The sequence below is a fragment of the Alosa pseudoharengus genome, unplaced genomic scaffold (assembly GCF_046254945.1).
Source record: "Alosa pseudoharengus isolate Yale_2024_CS ecotype anadromous, Long Island Sound unplaced genomic scaffold, YU_APseudo_1.1 YU_APseudo_1.1_scf_19, whole genome shotgun sequence".
Lineage (NCBI taxonomy): Eukaryota > Metazoa > Chordata > Actinopteri > Clupeiformes > Clupeidae > Alosa > Alosa pseudoharengus.
The window spans coordinates 32,986,204-33,004,216 of NW_027468657.1; the positions used below are offsets into that span (position 1 = coordinate 32,986,204).

The following is an 18,013-nucleotide window of genomic DNA, read 5'->3' on the forward strand; positions in this document are numbered from 1 at the left end:
TGAATGAGACTCATCTATTTTTACAATAGGATGAATGTGATGCGAGCAGATACTGCTTACACATTGACAGCTCACCAACTGAAAGTTCTGGTTACCTTCAAAGGTCACATGCACTACACTAGGGGGGCCTTTAGGACCTATTGATGATATTGCAAAGCATTAATAATAAATCGGGGCATTGTATACTTTGTCCTTTCTACATGCTGCTTTTTCTCGTCTTTGCCAGTAGGCAAGGCTAAGATATTCAACAGATATTCAATAAGGAATGATGGAAACAAAAGTCAGAGTTTGTTCAGGTTACAAATTCTTCCATAAAATTTCAGAATTTATTATTTTTAAGTTAAAAATGTCATGACATAAAAGTGGAACAAAATTACAAACATTCTCCCCAGAACAAATGTACCATTAGTCTCCACTACGTGTTCACAGTATCGTTAGCATTATCGCTAAACAACCTTCAATTCATGTTTGTTTCAGCCTTTACAGATATCATTAATGCATTTCCATGACCTCAGGTGTTTATTGCATAATAAATTGAAATCCAGACGATGAACATGAATGAACATAAATACACTGTATGGTCCATTGGACATCCCCCGTTTGAGTGCATGGCCGGGAAGAACATAATTCAGTCAGGAACAGCTGCACAGCCTTAAATGTGGAGGTTGATGCAAGGTTTTTTTTTTCTTTTTTTTTTAAATGAGGTGTTACTGAACCCCTTTGTGTGACAAATGAATGAAATGAACCGCTGTAACAACGCCTGTCAGGACTGGGGACTGGGAAGATTTTTTTCTTTTCAATCCTTAAGACTCCCAAGCATTAACATTATTTACAAACAAGCTGGAAAAAAAACAAGGAGTTGGCACAGTCCAAAGATTTACATGTGGAAATCACTGTTGAAGAGATGCAAATTTATACAGCATATACAACATATGCAGAGAAGTTAAGGACAGGGGATATATGTTCATATCTTGCCCCATCCCTCACCAACCCAGGCGCTCACTGATGCACAAAGTGAGAAAGAGAGAGAAAGACAGAGAGAGGGAGAGATGGGCACAGTAGCCCAGTAAAGGCCAGTCTTAGTGGAAGTTCTCCAGCTTGCGTAACCGTAGGGGGTTTGAGGGTAGTGCTTGAGGAGCCGTCATGGGTTCCTGCTCTGGGGAGCGGAACAACACCCGGCCCCGGTGGTTGAACACGTAGAATGAGGGATGATTCCTCAGTGTGTCAAACGTCCTATAATGGTGAAAAGGTCATGAAACGTCATAAGTCTATGCTGAGGTAGGGATCTTATAAATAACTGATAGCTAAAGCAAACACTGAATCCATCATTACTCAACCTGGAGAATTCAATTGGCACTCACTTGTTTTTCAGTTCTGAGGATGCATCCATGTCTTTGAATTCTCCAGCGATGTGAACTATTCCGTAACACGTCACTATAAAGGCTAACAACGTCTGGAGGACAATCTATAAGACAGAAGGAATCAACACACATATGCATGAGGAATTAATACAGCCAGCAAATGATTGACGCATATAGGTAAATATTTCCAGCACAGAGATGGGAGGTTCAGATGAAGCGAGTCCTTACATCTATCGGTAGCGTTTCATTCTCCTTTTCTGTAAGGCGCATGTAGGATCGGTCTGTATGGGAAAGGCAAAATGAACGAGAAACGTAGTTAGAAACAGCATAAGCACACCCAACATGTTTATCGTGATCATCCAAATGATCGGTTTCAGAAGATCTGAAGGGGGAATTTTCTCTACTGCTCAATGAGACACAAAGAAATACAGGGTTGCCTGTCGGCACTTTCGCTAGAAGAGTTCTTTGCAGGATATCAGCATCTGCTACTGTATAAAGCTTGACAATAAGATCACCACCGACGCAGATTAAAATATGCAAATGTGAAGAGGGAGAATAATCAAGTTAAATAAGTAGGATGCTACAATGAATAGAAAACATCCACTTCATCAACATCAACATTTAGCTTTAATAAGAACCTTGGTAATCACAACCACACATCGGCAGATATCTCACTCTTCTGCAATGTGTTAACCAGAAAAGACAGTTACATGAATGCAGCAACCAATCTACAGGGATCGTTAACTAGCTATCAACTGGCTAGCTATCAACTCTAACAGTGCATTTTCCTCACATAGCTTGCTAGCTAACTTGCGTCATGCATCAAATATTGGCACAATAAACTTTCGTTCAAAGCGTTCACTGCGACAGAATGCTACTGACAGCACTTCGATGAGCATTCATTACTTTCGCTTAACATTTACCAAATTCTGAAGTCAACTGAAAAGTCCACTTACTTAAGTACCAAGCTTTAATCTTGTTCCTGTTAGTAGCTAGTTAGCAAGCAATGAGCTAGCGTTAAAGCGAAGAGCAGCTAAGGCTAAGCTAACGAGCTACTTAGTGTGGAGGCCTGACGTTTTTAGGGATAATTACTACTCTCGCCAGTAAGAATTAAAATATGAACTCGGGGCTGTTCTTCTTTTACACAATAATACTCACGTTGTGCCGCAGAAAAAGCCGCATGTGCCAAAGCAAAAAGGCCCAAACCAACGACACCTTTCCAAAAGGACGAAGCCATCTTCATATGAGTGATGTACAAACTCAACCGAATGAGGGTTCAATATCCGGACTGGATGATACCACAATCCAAAATAAAAGTCGTAAGGCGTACCCGTTCACCTTTCGTCGCTTAAAGATTTCACACTAGATACACAGAAATATCGAAATGTGTCATAGAGAAATATTAATGAATGTTGAAAATATCATTTGTATGGCTTTCCAAAGGATGGAGCTATCACGTTAGTATTTTCAAGGGACTATTCCTATTTGCGTTTTATAAGCGCAAAGTTGATCTGTAGAAGTAAAATCCACTTGTTTCCTATAGGTGACGCAGCATCCCACTGGGCGGAGCGAGGCGTTGAATCAGGAACAATCCATACCCCTCCCCTCCTCCTCAGATACATTAGAAACCTAAACGCACGGACTGCCTGCTATAAGCAATGTCAACATGGGCTCTAGATGGAAAAACAGTGGGAATTGCTGTGCATCAGGGATGTTGTCCCTATGTGTTTTAGTCAGCCTGTCGATTTGTTTGTCCAGAGCTGAAGATAGTGCAATGGAGAACATCGTAACAGAGAAGAAGGCTGAGGAAAGCCACAGACAAGACAGTGCCGACCTGCTAATTTTTATCATGCTCCTAACCCTCACAATATTAACCATTTGGCTTTTTAAACACCGTCGGTTTAGATTTTTACATGAAACAGGACTGGCTATGATATATGGTAAGAGGCTGCCTCAGAATGGAGACGTCCGATGTCATTGTTTTGCCACCGTCATGTCCGTCAGTGAAAGCTAGTTAGCTATACCTTGTGTACGTTATTCTGATATGGGAAGGCAGCACTGATAGGTTGTCAGAAGTAAGCTCACTAATCGGAAATAATTGGTGAAGTATTTAATGAACGAGATAACTAGCGTTTGGCACAGCTTTCGAGTCCCTGATTAAGGTCTAGCTGCAGTTATAGCCTTGAGCGCGAATCGTAGGTATTTGTGAGGCTTTCGATTTCAGACTTGAGTTGTAACATTGACCCTGAACGATAGTAAATTAAAGCGCTCGTCTAGTCATTTACAATAAGTCACAAGAGACGACAGTAGTTTTTCTGCCCAGTAGTAGGTACTAGTAGGATGAGCTTATCTGAGGTCGTGTGAACTGCGTATAATGCGCGCAGCTCCGCAGGTGCTAATCAAATTATACTGTCAATAAACCAGGAGGAACTAGGATAATTGGTCACCGTTATGTAAATTATTCGAATAAGAATAAACAGAGTCAGAGACTGTCTGCCTAAAAAACGTTTGCCACTGTGTGTATTGATGTAATTCATGGCCTGGTTTGTGATCCACAAGTGCATCTTTTTACATCACTAGGACTATTGGTTGGCGTGGTACTACGATATGGCATTCACGTGCCGCGAGACATGAACAACATCACACTGAGCTGCCATGTAAATGCAAGTCCTGCCACACTGCTGGTTAACGTCAGTGGCAAATTCTACGAGTACACCCTGAAAGGCGAGATCAGTGGCAAAGAGATAGATGATGTGCAGGACAATGAGATGCTTCGCAAGGTATGAATAAGAATCGAGCTGTCTTTCATGTCCTTCCTTCCTTATTTGCTCTAGGGACTGACTAATAATGATGCTTGTTCTGTGGCACACACTGTGAGATGTGCAGAAATTGTACATGGTTTTATTATGGTGCAAGATACAGAGGGGTTTGAAAGGGTACACTTGTCTGTGCTCTCTGTGCTTACTCATTGCGCACACACACACACACACACACACACACACACACACAGAATCAGCTTTAAAACACACTCTCACAGCACAAATCATGAACTACCCGAGTCAATCAATGAATCAATACCTTACACAATCCCTTATACATAATCAACTATTAATGTAGCTATCTGTGATTAAAATTGATAGCAAATGCAAGGAATTCTGGCATTAATTGCATGTGTGTGGTCCCAAGTGCCCTGGCAGCATTTTCCAACAGTGCACCTTTAAAGGGACACTATGTTTTGAAATGATTAATCTGTAACAGGCATTTGGCAGAGAGAAGAAACACACAACTTTGTTCAACCTATTTGAAAGGTTTGACAACATTGAAACTAGAGAACAGCCAATTTCTTAGCAATAGTATGGGAGGTCTGTAAGAAGACACCGCTTTATGCAGATAGTCATTGTAGTCATTGAAGGATTCTAATGCCTACTGTAAAACTCAGATGGGCACTAAACTGTTTGGGCAGCATTGCATTTGCTTAAAGAATGTATTGAATAGTTCATTTAATCAACAATCCAGCAAAACTACCAATAATATGTAGCATGACAAAAGAAAGTTTAAGAAAGCATTCAGAATTTGTCCCTTTCAGGCCCTAAGCAGGGCTTTCCTTTTCCGTAATTTACATGACTTAAATCAGTCTTCATACAACAAGGGCATATGAATCGTCAGCCTTGTGACTGCCATTCTCATGTAGTGACCTACCTTCAGGTATCTCATGATTCACACTCTCATTTCCCCTTTCAGGTGACCTTTGATCCCGAGGTGTTCTTCAACATTCTCCTGCCTCCTATAATATTCCATGCTGGTTACAGCTTAAAGAGGGTAGGAGCTTTACTCAAACCAGTGGACTGTTGATTGTTTTATTACCACTTCAGTGACAAGAATTGATTTGATTGACTCTATTCCTGTGGCTTTCCAGAGACACTTCTTCAGGAACATGGGCTCCATCTTGGCCTATGCATTTCTTGGAACGGTGATCTCGTGTTTCATCATTGGGTGAGTGAATTCTGGGGTGCGCTCGCTCGCGGGCTGACCGACTGAAAGTGACGCAAGTGTGTGTGACCAGGCTCTGACCTGTGCTTGCGCTCCTTCCTGCCAGGCTGCTGATGTACGGCTGTGTGACGCTGATGAAGCAGATCGGGCAGTTGGGTGGGGACTTCTTCTTCACAGACTGCCTCTTCTTCGGAGCCATCGTCTCCGCCACGGACCCAGGTATGACGCCCACACTGGCCAGCTAAACAGTCATCATGCTCAGACATTAGAGTTTGTGAAGTCAATGGATGGAGATGAGATGGATTTGATAACTCATTTTAGGGTGATTTTTAGAATTAAAGTAGCCATTTTGAAAGTTTATGTCTATGTTTAAGTCTTAACACACAGTACAAAATTATTATTATTATTATTATTATTATTATTAATGTTTATTTGATATGGACATAGCAATTACATTGGACAAACCAGATGCATTGTTTGAGTGTTTTTAGCACAGGTGCTAATTCGGACCCATTACATGCTGCATCGTGTGACCCATTCTCCTAGTTCCTCCTGGTTTATTGACCGGTATAATTCGATGTAGCATGCATGTAATTCGCACACATTACATGCTGTTTTAGTGTACAGCATCACTGCACACAAAACATGTGCATTGGTTGATGGGGGCTCCCCTAATCTCTTCCTCTAGTGACAGTCCTGGCCATCTTCAATGAGCTCCAGGTGGATGTGGACCTGTACGCGCTGCTGTTCGGCGAGAGCGTTCTTAATGATGCTGTAGCAGTAGTCCTTTCCTCGTGAGTACTCCTCCATCTCAACATGTAGACGATATCCAGCGTCGCAACAGACTAAGGATGTTTGTACACACTGCACTATTTGGGCACAGTCCCATTTCACAGAGATGGGGCTTGTGAATCGTTCCATAGAGCCTAATTATCAGTGAGTGGCCTGACATTTCCCTGTAATTTGCTTGTAGTGGAATTAAAGGCCAGACAAAATGATAACATGATGGCACACTTGGTCTTTGTTTAGAGAAAAGTTACAGAATGGTTGAAACCCCCACATATACATACACATGCATTCTCTTCCTCGTTCTCTCTCTCTTTCTCTCCCCCTCTCCCTCTCTCCCTCCCTCTCTACTCATACATATACACATACACATTCTAATAACAGACGTTTACAAGTATGCAGCTGTGGTTTTAAAACTTTGTATAATTACTTGTGACTAACCCATTAACAATGCCAGAGTGGAATGCTGAGATTGTACTTGTACTGACCCTAACGGCTGATTTCGTCCTTCCCCCGGGCATCTCCTTCTCCAGAATTCTAATTTATTACGGGAGACACAGTGGGGTGGCGGTACGCCACGGCCACGGAGCTGCACCCCAGTGGGTAGAGGGCGTCACCAACGCCACAGCCAGGCCCCTCAACGGGTGCTGCCCCAGTAGTGCTTAGCTTGCCAGCTCGTTGAGTGGACCCCCCCCCCCCCTCCCCATGAGTGCATCGCCCAGGTCTTGTCCCAGGCCATGCAGAGCCAATCACCCTCAGGCCTGCCTCAGAGCAGGGTTGCCAGTTTTCCCCCCTTTTACACATTATTCATGATACTCATTGGCTACTCATTAGTTCTGCTGCTGGATGATGACTAGGCCTGCATGTCAGATGAGAGCAGCTATGCGGCTGAGCTGCAGAGTGGGGCTGGCCTGAGGTGATTTGCTGACTGGTTTGGACTAGAGTGTGTTTCTTTACTGCCTTCTGAGGACTATGGGCCGAATTCTCCCATTCGCGTGTAAGTCCTTTTTTACGCGCTTCCAGTTATGCGCATTCTCCTATTCCCGCTTTCTGTCACACCCACTGCTCACAAGTTTGAAATCAAGGTGGCCTTATGAAAGAGGCGTGATTTATTTAAAACAGAACCAGAGTGATCGATCCACCACCTGGTTAACTTAGGTTGATATAAAAACGTGGAACGTGGACTTTCTCATTGACCTTCTGAATGTCATTTAAATCCAGGAAGAACACAAACCAGTCTTTGATTTTGAAAACGTAAGCAAGGTGGACTGAATAGCGAATGGCATACAGTAAAATGATGTGTCATCACATAGGGGCGAATTCTCCTATTTGTGCGTAAAACGCACGTAAGCCCTTTTTTTACGCGCTTCAGTTACGCACTTTTCAGTTATGCACTTTTCAGTTACACGCGTTCTCCCATTCCCACTTCTGTCACACACAGCGTGATTTATTTAAAATAGAACCAGACTGATCCACCACCTCGTTAATTTAGGTTGATATAAAAACGTTGACCTTCTGAATGTCATTTAAATCTAGAAAGAACACAGGACCAGTCTTTGATTTTGAAAACGTAAGCATGGTAAACTGAATAGCAGTAAACAGTAAAGTGGTGTGGCATCACATAGCCTAACAAAGAATTGACTTAATGAAGTTTCCCTTTTGCTCTGAGGCTTATTTATAAAGAGTCAAGACATGCTGTGTAAATTCATAATTTAACGTTTCAATGGCAGCTGCTTCTAATAATATCAATGTATCTATGCTAACAAAGCTGTAGACTGACCAGCAGTTGTAGTTTTGAATACAGTAGAGAGACTGGCATAACAATACCAGCCTCCATTACAAACCAATCAGAGACAGGAGAATATAAACGATGCTGCTCGAAAATAGTGCAGGCGTCTGTGTAAATTTATGCAAAAGATGCACAGTCGTAAGCTCCAATATCCAAACGGGGTGATTATAACAGGGTTTTCCCTATTTAACAATGTAGCCTCATGGATAAGGTAATGTCGGGAAATATGCCACCTTGGGACACTGTAATGGGGAAAAACATAAAGCATATAAAGCACCAAATTTGATACTGTAATGTTAATTTGTAACATTCTGTGTAACCTACATGTATTTAGAACTAGGCCTACTGCCAACATTGAGCAATATCATCCCAAAACGTGTAACTCCCTCCATCGTGCTTAAATGACAGATTTAAGTGAAGGGGAGAATTAGTGCAGACTGAAAAGCACTTAGTTACGTGCTTTTTTTGACTTACGCACCCTTACCCACATGGGAGAACTTGCCCCTTTATGCTGTGATCTGACTCTGCTCTACTCTAGAAACCGTTTTTTTCAACAGGTCTTTCTAGTTCCTCTTGGGCTCTCCCATAAGCAAATAACTTCCACAGAAAGAATCTCTTTTACATTTCACTGTGGCAGTGGAACCTTGACCTTTTCACAAACCTACGTCTGATTTGGAAACCGCTTTTAACAGAATTTCCTCCAGTCTTTGATTTGATAAAGATTTCAATAGTTGTAGGAAGAAGGAACTTAGATAATGCATTGATTTCAGGTTTTCTACCTCTGCCCATTTTGAACTTCCTTAGCTGTTCAAACTCTATAGTTGTTTTGTCAGATAAGGTAGCAGAGATTCCCTTGCCAGATGTCTCATAGAATCCCATATTGATTGTCAAGACTACACCAGTAGAAGTTTTGTTGTTTGTGCTTTTGTTGACAAGAAACAACAACAACCCCAGCTTTACAAATGTGCACAGTTACCGTAAGTAGAAACCTAGCATGTGGTAACTTCAGACCATGGCTTTGAGTTCCAAAGGCACCATAAATGAGAAAGTGGGCCGCCTCAGTCTGTTTCACACTGAAAGTGCATGGGGTTTGCTGTGGATTGGTCTCTCTCTTGTTTCCTGTTCACTATGGTACAGTATGTTACAGTAGCTATGACATCCTCATCACAGCCTCTGCTGAAGTTAACCCTTAGGCAGATAAATGTAGATGTAAAATGTCTTGTGCCCTTTGAAGGCAGGTGTATTCATCTCAGCAATTACTTTAGCAATATAGCATTTAGCATATAGTTTCATGTACATAATACATCAGCAGCAATGTGCCAATTTTACAGCTTTATCTGCTAGGATGTGTAGTGGTTGTTTAGGAGTATCCCCAAAACATAATTCTTGCATAATAACATATTAATATAAAACATAGATCTTAGATAATATGTCCATGCTTTGCTAAGTTGTGACTGTCTCATGTCTCCTGTGTGCTTGCCCGTGTCCCTGTGGGGTTTTGTGCACAGGTCCATAGTGGCCTACCAGCCTCAGGGGGACAACACCCACACGTTCGAGGCCATGGCCATGGTCAAGTCCTTCGGGGTGTTCCTGGGAGTCTTCAGCGGCTCCTTCGCTCTCGGGATGGCTACTGGAGTCATGACGGCACTGATATCCTTGACACAAGACAAACAAATTTTAAATCAAAATTAATATCAAATCACGTTTAAACAGTTAAGATGAGCGACTATGCCAGTAAAGCCAGGTATTAGCATTTGCTCATTGGGCAGATATTTTCATGTTTCGATTGGCAAATGCAGCAGAGTTGCCTAGAGAATTTTGTTTGTGTAGGTGTCTCCACAGCAGACTGTGACCCACAGCAGTTTGACCCTTGACTTCTCCTCCTCCACGTCACCAAATTCACCAAGCTGCGGGACTTCTCGCTGCTGGAGACGGCCCTCTTCTTCCTCATGTCCTGGAGCACCTTCCTGCTGGCCGAGGCCTGCGGCTTCACAGGTCACTTTCCCTTCAGCATCCCCGCATGGCCACTTATCCTCTACTTCTGCACAGAGAACTAGAACAAATTATTTAACTGAGACAAAACATTTGTATATGTAAATAAATACTCACACACTTACTACCATAAAACAATGCAAAAAAACATGACACCACCACCCTAAGCCCAGAGCTGAGTTTGGTAATGAGCCAAGAGGAAGGCTTAGGGTTCCTGTTCAGCCCAGTCCTTAGTAATGGTTGTGTGTTGTTGCCCTTTTCCCCTTTCTGTTGACAGGTGTGGTAGCTGTGCTGTTCTGTGGAATCACCCAGGCTCATTACACCTATAACAATCTCTCACCTGAGTCTCAGGACAGGACCAAACAGGTGAGATCCCACACTGTTCCTCCCCCGCATGGAAAGAGTTCAGTCTTGTACATCATTCCCATTCCTGTCTCAGTCTTTACGCATCAGCATGTTTGGGCAAGGAAGGCACATTTGTGGAGGGAGGAAAATTAATGTACAGTAAATGTTCCTCTTCTGTTGATCATTTGTGTCCTTGTATGTTATGTATGGATTTGAGTAGAATTCAACTCTGTAATTGTCTGCATAATGTTTTGCTCAGTGTAGAAATCTAACAGTGATTATAACTCACTGAGCTCACATTCAGAGCTGCCTTAGGCAAGCATCATATGGTCTCAGGAAGATTTAACTGAAGGAAATTAACTCAATGTAAGCTCTAACAGAGAATCAACTTTTGATGTGTTCTGCTTATTTCTTTGCAGTTGTTTGAGCTCCTTAACTTCCTGGCGGAGAACTTCATCTTCTCCTACATGGGGCTCACGCTGTTCACCTTCCAGAACCACGTCTTCAACCCCATTTTCATCATCGGAGCTTTCGTATCCTTCCCATGGCCCTGTGGGCAGGGTAGGAATTTCACGGCGGCCACGACGGCCATGGCCGTCGTAGCCCCTTGCATTGGCCGTGAAGCCCGTTTGAAAATCAGAGGTTTACAGGCCACGGTGGCCTTGGTGCCCCATTCTTTCAATATTCTGCTTTGCGTCCTACTAATAGCGATTTTTAGTTAGCCTGTGGCCTGTCAAAATAATCTTAGCATTCACAGTGCAAATTAATTTAGTCTTTTACGCTGTGGAGAAAGTGACAGCGCAAGAAAGTGCGTCCAAATTAACCCATTCTTCTCAGTTGAACTACTCGCGAAGTAGCCTATACATCACACAGACATCACAAGTATCACATGAAAGAGCCTTTTCTCAGCTTTTAAATGATGTTAGCCGATAATTGCTGTGTTGAATGGTTCGCGAGAAAAGTAGGCCTAAATATAATTCAATTTAATCATACATTCTACTGAAGGTTTTGCGTCCCATGATCTCCCTACCCATTCATCTCGGTGGAATACTTCACGAACCCTTCTTTTAACACATAACAAACCATATATCGGAATAAACAGCAGACCTTACCGAACACAAAAGTGTAAAGCAGTCCCCTGTACAGTTAGCCGTTCCAGAGTAATCTAGTTTTGAATTTGCAGTAAATTTCGACATGCATGGATGTCTCCAAATTTGGGCTTTGCGTTTTACAATGTGTTTAAATTGTTCCACATGATTTCATAACGGGCCAAATACAAAATAAATGTTACAAATATCGCCTAGATTTTGGTAAATCATAGGACAGCTGACTAAGAGTTTGTGAAAGCATTTGATCACAAAATGCATGCATCTAGGCTATTTGAATCTCTTAAAGCTGAGCTGTGCTTAAATTGTTCAATACATGATTTCATAACAGGCCAAATATAAAATAAATGTTATATATAGCCTAGATATCTGTAAATATTACATGATCAGATGATTTACAGTTCTATGTAATATGTCATGTTTCATGTTTTTGTAATGTTTCATACAGTGATGCAGGTCTACTGCAGTGAATAGGCTAAATACAACTTTGATCATTTTTATAGCCTACTACTGTATAGTTAACTTTGGCCTTGGTGCCCTGACATGTGGCCTTTGTGCCCCCACCAAATATGCCCAACTGAAGGCCAAGTGGCCTTGCCCCCAGAATGGTGAAATTCCAAGCCTGCCTGTGGGCATGCTTCATTGGGACTTATAGTGGCAGAAGTTGTACGATGCTGTTTTGTAAACCTACAGTGTACTTCCATGTTACTGCACCCCTGAAGAAAGGCTTTAAAATGGCGTTGTCTGGAGGACCCTTAGGGGATTTGTGTTTGGAATGGAGATGTGAATGGTCCTCAGTTAGACTGCTGCAGAAATGTCTAAGAATACACTAGCACTGCAGTACCCAGGCCCTGATGTTGAGTGACATGTAGCGGTCACCATCCGAACATTGCCAACATTGTGTTTCCTTTGGGGTAGAACCCTCCAGAATAGCTCCCTTATGAAGGGATCCACTGGCTGAGCAGGAAGGACAGAGAGTCATGGTTTGGGTGGAGAGCAGGCTCTGGCAGCTGCCTGGGTTCACTTCCCCTTTTTTGGGATTTTTCCTTAACTGCCCCCCCCCCCCTTTCCTCCCCCCTCACACACAGCTGGCTACTTTTCTGGGCAGAGCAGCCAACATCTACCCCCTCTCCTTCCTGCTCAACTTGGGCCGCAGAAACAAGATCAGCTCCAACTTCCAGCACATGATGATGTTTGCCGGTATGTACACAAGAAAAATAACCACTCCACATACTCTGTACTTTGTCCTTAGAGCTGCGTATATAAGCCAACAAAAACTAGCCTTTTCTCCCTGACTTTGGAACAAGCGCTATGAGACACTCTTGAGTTTCCTTTTCACATCCATTTCCAATGTACAGAAATTCAAACAAGATAACACCTCCTTAGATCAAGTATTTATGAAGTATGACCGGGTGTTGAGACTTCACTGGGGTAACAAATCCCAAAGTGTCTGCTTCCAGAGGCCGCTAGTTGTTTTGGTGTGGGAATGGACACCCCGCGGTGGTTGTCTTGGTGGGAAAGGGAGCCTGTTTGAAATATTAAAGAGTCTGTTCTCGCTCAGGGCTGCGCGGTGCCATGACCTTTGCCCTGTCCATCCGCGACACGGCCACCTACGCGCGGCGGATGATGTTCTCCACCACGCTGCTGGTGGTCTTCTTCACTGTGTGGGTGTGCGGAGGAGGAACCACACAGATGCTGTCCTGCCAGCGCATACGGTCAGTAAGCCACTCGCACCGGCCTCAGTGTGGTCCAGTCACTTCTCTCTGCTAACGCATCCCAGATGAACATGGCTAATGGCTAAGTGAAAATTTAACATGGCATCATGACATTTTAGTTTTGAGAGGGGCACTACAGATCTTCCTCAGCTATTTCAGGCTTTGGAGGAAAACCCAGTTGTGTGTGGTTTGGTATCAGTAGAACTAAGCCTCATATGCTGTCTTAACAAAAGTATCTTCTCTTTTAAATCCATAGTGTTGGTGTGGATCCGGACCAAGAGCACTCAGTAAGTTTATCCAACAGTTTCATGGAGTTTAACATACATTGAATACCCAATGTACTGTATTTCTTACCATCATGCGAAGGGGGCAGTCCTTCATTGGTCTTCATCATGTCTGCAGATTGGTCCTGATGGCATAGAGCGGCGCAGCACTAAGCATGAGAGTGCCTGGCTCTTCAGGATCTGGTACAACTTCGACCACAAGTATCCTTTATGACTGGCAATCCACCTACACACACTGACAGCCTTTTGAACATATTATGGTTTGAATATATTATATGTTTTTAAAGTAGTGGGAGGTGATGAACGTTTAATTCAGTTCTAATTCAGTTCAGAATTGGTGTAGTGGTGTGTGCGCTGCTGTGGCGACCTTAACTGCCCGTCCCTCAGCTACATGAAGCCCTTTCTGACCCACAGTGGTCCTCCCCTCACGGCCACCATGCCAGCCTGCTGTGGGGCCCTCGCCCGCTGCCTCACCAGCCCACAGGCCTACGAGGTGAGGGAGCCCACATACACAGCACACAAAAGGCCTCTGTGGTCAGGGACAGGGCAGGGACTAGTCCAGACTCATATGCCCTTCCTGTGTCCTGCTGATTCTCCGTGTTCTGTCTGCAGAATGAGGAGCAGCTGAGGGACGACGACTCTGACCTCATCCTGAACGATGGCGATATCAGCCTGACGTACGGCGACATCACCGTGAGCACGGACGCCAGCGGGGCCCACACCAGCTCCCGGCCGTCAGTGGTGGCGGCCAACTCGGACGAGCTGGACCGGGAGCTGGCGCTGGGCGAACACGAACTGGTGATCCGCGGGACCCGGCTGGTGCTGCCCATGGATGACTCCGAGCCGCCGCTGCCCGGGGATGTCCTGCACCGACGCTCCGGAGCCCTGAGCTGAGTGGACGTGGAGCACATTCCAGGGGGCACTCCTCTCTCTCATCCCTCTTTCTCTCTCTCTTTCTCTCTCTCCCTTCCCTACTGCACCCATCCCCTCATCTCACCTCCTCTTCTCTCCTTTATGTTGCTGAGTTTGATCAAGTGGCTGGTTTGATGGCTCTACCTCATTCTTGTTTCTTGTTCTTGTCTCTCTCTCCTGCCATCACTGTTGTGTCAATTATTATTTATTTATCTCTCCTGTTTGCCCTATCCCTCCAGAGAGTTGCTCAGAGAGTTGCTGCTTCTCTCTCTCTCTCTCTCTCTCTCTCTCTACAACCAGACCATGTAGCGTCACCCAAAGCTTTGTCAGAATGGTGGAAGCATGTGTTTGATCTCTCCAAGCAAAAATCACCACCAGAACAAGCTTAGCTGATCTTCTCCCGTCTGTATAGCAAGGTGTAAAATACTGTCGACATGATATGCATGCCTTTTATGTGCGTGCCTGCCTGCGTGCGCGTGTGTGTGTGCGTGTATCGACCATCGTTTAGTTGTTAATGGAGCGAGAGGTATCTTGCGAGGGATCCCATGCGGTATCAGCTCATGTTTCTGATAGGTCTTATGCTGTCTACTGCCTTCTCTGTGCAACAGTTGAATCAGGGGCATGACTGGGGGGCTCTGGGTTTGCTGTGCGGTCACAATCAAGTGCCTGACGAATGTAGGTTTTTCCCTCCCTGAAGAAAATACACTCTTCCCGCCACTAGGGGGCAGCCTTGTATTTCGGTATCAAGTCTCTCCTGTTGGAGTGGTTTGGCCAGGAGTGGGCTGTAGGTGATGGCGCTCTCTTAGCCTAGCACAAGTCTTGGATCTTACATATTGACCTTTGACTGTGACTGTGTGAGGGTTTTTACACCTTGTTATATAACCTGATGTCGCTCACAGCACATAGAAGGGCTGTTCTATTTGGAGGATGCTGAATTGGAGGTATAAGTGGCAAATATTGGGGGCCATTTTATTGTCTTTCAGTGTACTAACTTCTAACTTTTGACAGCCTCAAAATATTTTTCTATTCATTTTTTCCATGCAGCAAAAAAAAAAAAAGATTAAAATGGCAGATATTAATGAATTTATGAATGTCTGACATTGCTCTGTGTTTGATATTAAGCACCAAAACACTGTACAGAACAAGCAACGTGTTACTAAATCCACTGATGGAACCTGCTTTTTGTAAAGTCCAGTCTGTGCTTTCCTGTGGTTTCCTAGTGGTCCAGCTTTGACCTTTTTGAAGAACAAGCAAAAAGTGATAATGAAACAATGTTTAGGAATTTTGCATAATAGTCACCCTGATATTATTCTAGAAAACTGAAATGACATATTTGTTTCTGCTTGAAACTACATAAACTTTTTTCCGTTATTGTTTTGCATGAAATGTGTGGAGAAGTCGACTCGTCTTCTATACCAACATGTTTGTGATGTGGAGCAATCAGACTGCTATTGAACTGAGAAGCTGCAGTCACAGACAGTACCAGTGGAAGTCAACCATGTGAGGATGCACACAGGCCTGTGGCTGACCCTCCTCTCAGGAATGCACACATTGGGAACATAAAAAGGGAGCTGGAGTAGCTTCTCTGTGTCAGGATGGTAGATGTCAAGTTAGGGAAATGATCTTTGAAGGCAGTTTTATATTTGACATATGTACCATTGGGCAAGAAAGACAAAGCATGCAAAGTGGTTACAGCCACGTGGTTTGCTTGCCAATGGTCAGTCCTCCCATTTTTAGCTGAACGGAAAGACTGATGGTCAAAGCCAAGAGATAACCGAGCCAGAACAACTTCACTGTCTTTCCGTGGTGTAAACAGGGACAGTCTGTCTGTTCACCAGGAGCTAATCTGACTTGGTGGGTGAATTCTGGATACAGCTCCCCATAACAATCGCTAAAGCTCAGCTTCTGTGTACTTTATAGAGCCGAAAGCTAGTGGGCATAAGTTGCAAAAAGAAAATGACCTAAAAATATCAAGATTTGAGACTGAACTCCTATCCCGAGAAACCGACCTTTTTGTGGAAAAAAAACAAGTTTTGTTTGTCCTGAGCCGGGAGTCTGCCAGTATCTGTGTATTTCTGCTTAGAGTGTGGATGGAGACGTGGTTAATGGCATGGACGTGTGAACGAGAGGTCGGTGTGGAGGTGCTGCCAGGCACACTCCTAGACTGAGCAGGCTGTAGTGGCAGACTGGAGCAGGAAGTGTTGATAAGGTAGGGCCCAATTGCCAGAGCTGTGACCGAGAGGCAGGGAAGAGGGTGTGGTGGGGGCATTCTGGAGAGTGAAGGTGCTACACAGTGTTATCTCCTGCCGTGCAGGAATTGAATGAGTGCGCATGTTAGTGTTTCCTAGTTCCATAAGCATGCCTCTTGACACCACAATGCGATGGATTTGTTTTGTTGTTGTTATTGTTGTTATCATTTGTTTTTGTTTTGTTTGTTTTTCTTTTTTTTCTATTTTTCTTTTGATTCAGGTCATTATGTCCAAATTGAAGGAGAACTGCGGTGTGTGAGAGCATTGAGGGTGCTCATCTTTTTGCACTTTTTGGGCTTCTTCTGTGACATAATTATGGTCCAGGTTGCTGAAAGAATTATGACAAATGTATGTCTAGTTCTGTAGTATGAGTCTGGTCTACACATGTGACTGTAGAGAGGTAAGGAAGCCAGGGCTTGAGATTATGATCTGATAACTGAATGGCAGCAGTGTCATGTACACACTGTACAAAATGACACAAAAACTGTTTCAGAGATGCACAGGTTTCAGAAATAGGTTGCAGCTAAGATGTCACAACACTGTATTAAGTAAGGAGTTGAGTACTGACAAAAAAAGATCCTTGCTTGATTGTAGACTTTCATATAGATTCTGATTCTTCTGTATGTTTAATGTATTTTAAGATGTGTATATTATTGTACTACCATAGAAATCATGGAAAGAATAGAATGGTTTGATTTTATGCCCACAAGGGCCACAATGGAGAGCTAATTGATTTCTACTCAGGCTAAACCCTTTTAGTTGGTCCCTCAGCCTGGTCTCTCTCCACCACAATCAATTAGGAGGAGGAGGAGGAGGAGGAGGATGGCTTTCCCTCACAGTGGTCTGGGGCTCGGGTCTGCTCCATCCTCTTCCACAGGCACAGCTTAAGTCTGCTTTAGAGCCCGGAACATTCCGACCAGTGCATATCCAGAAGATGGCTGAAGATTAACATAAAAAAAATGAGAATAAATGTGAAACCTGATCCTGTCTAGCTGACCGTTGAGGCTACACGCCGTGCTCCTCCTCTTTTGTTGTTCAAATTGTTTTTTTTTCCTTTCATTGTTTTTTGTTGTTCTTAGAGGGTGACATTTATAATTGGCCAAACGACAGGTCCAAAGTAGCCTGAGGAGAAGATTAAAAAGTGGATGTGCGGTGAGACTGTACGACTCGGTGTTGTGACCAGTACGTAACTGTGTGTTCCCTCACACTCTGTACGGGCTCCGTCCCCCTGTGTTGAAGGTACTTGACTGTTTACATGGATGTACAGTAACTACTCTCATCTGTTCATGTGTGTGCAGTGGTCAATAAACAAAAAGCCTGTGCTTTCGTTTAAAAAACAAAACAAAATGGTGGTGTCTGTTCTTGATTTGTGTCTTGTGACATCATGTCTGGTCCTAGTTTAGCATGTAACAAGCCACTGATTCAGGACATGTGAGGTGGAGGTCTTGGTCTCCCTGGAGCTGGCTTGAGAGAAACACAAAAGA

General features: G+C 43.7%; 2 protein-coding genes across 2 annotated transcripts; one reads left to right on the forward strand and one right to left on the reverse strand.

The window, feature by feature from the left end:
- Positions 1–297: 297 nt before the first annotated feature.
- Positions 298–2,813, reverse strand: mmgt1 (membrane magnesium transporter 1). The gene is made up of 4 exons (XM_076292475.1): positions 2,520–2,813; positions 1,590–1,642; positions 1,362–1,465; positions 298–1,233 (listed from the first exon to the last, which is right to left on the reverse strand). Exons 1-4 carry the CDS (start codon positions 2,602–2,604, stop codon positions 1,080–1,082), a joined length of 396 nt encoding a protein of 131 aa, XP_076148590.1. The 5' UTR covers positions 2,605–2,813; the 3' UTR covers positions 298–1,079.
- Positions 2,814–2,972: 159 nt separating this feature from the next.
- Positions 2,973–17,887, forward strand: slc9a6a (solute carrier family 9 member A6a). The gene is made up of 16 exons (XM_076292476.1): positions 2,973–3,301; positions 3,942–4,141; positions 5,103–5,180; positions 5,278–5,354; positions 5,458–5,570; positions 6,040–6,145; positions 9,435–9,576; positions 9,816–9,921; positions 10,196–10,284; positions 10,683–10,796; positions 12,458–12,569; positions 12,931–13,084; positions 13,341–13,371; positions 13,487–13,569; positions 13,756–13,861; positions 13,981–17,887. The coding sequence occupies exons 1-16, from the start codon at positions 3,028–3,030 to the stop codon at positions 14,260–14,262; spliced, it is 2,067 nt and encodes a 688-aa protein (XP_076148591.1). The 5' UTR covers positions 2,973–3,027; the 3' UTR covers positions 14,263–17,887.
- Positions 17,888–18,013: the final 126 nt, after the last annotated feature.

What these genes read in the sequence shown, in the direction of transcription:
- slc9a6a (XM_076292476.1), top strand. Translation starts at nt 3,028, where the DNA reads ATGGGCTCTAGATGGAAAAACAGTGGGAATTGCTGTGCATCAGGGATG. An exon ending in ATCTCGTGTTTCATCATTGG is followed by an intron (nt 5,355 to 5,457) that starts GTGAGTGAATTC and finishes CCTTCCTGCCAG; the next exon opens with GCTGCTGATGTACGGCTGTG. An exon ending in CTCAGGACAGGACCAAACAG is followed by an intron (nt 10,285 to 10,682) that starts GTGAGATCCCAC and finishes ATTTCTTTGCAG; the next exon opens with TTGTTTGAGCTCCTTAACTT.
- mmgt1 (XM_076292475.1), bottom strand. Translation starts at nt 2,604, where the DNA reads ATGAAGATGGCTTCGTCCTTTTGGAAAGGTGTCGTTGGTTTGGGCCTT. An exon ending in GGCTTTTTCTGCGGCACAAC is followed by an intron (nt 1,643 to 2,519) that starts GTGAGTATTATT and finishes TTTCCCATACAG; the next exon opens with ACCGATCCTACATGCGCCTT. An exon ending in TCCTCAGAACTGAAAAACAA is followed by an intron (nt 1,234 to 1,361) that starts GTGAGTGCCAAT and finishes TCACCATTATAG; the next exon opens with GACGTTTGACACACTGAGGA.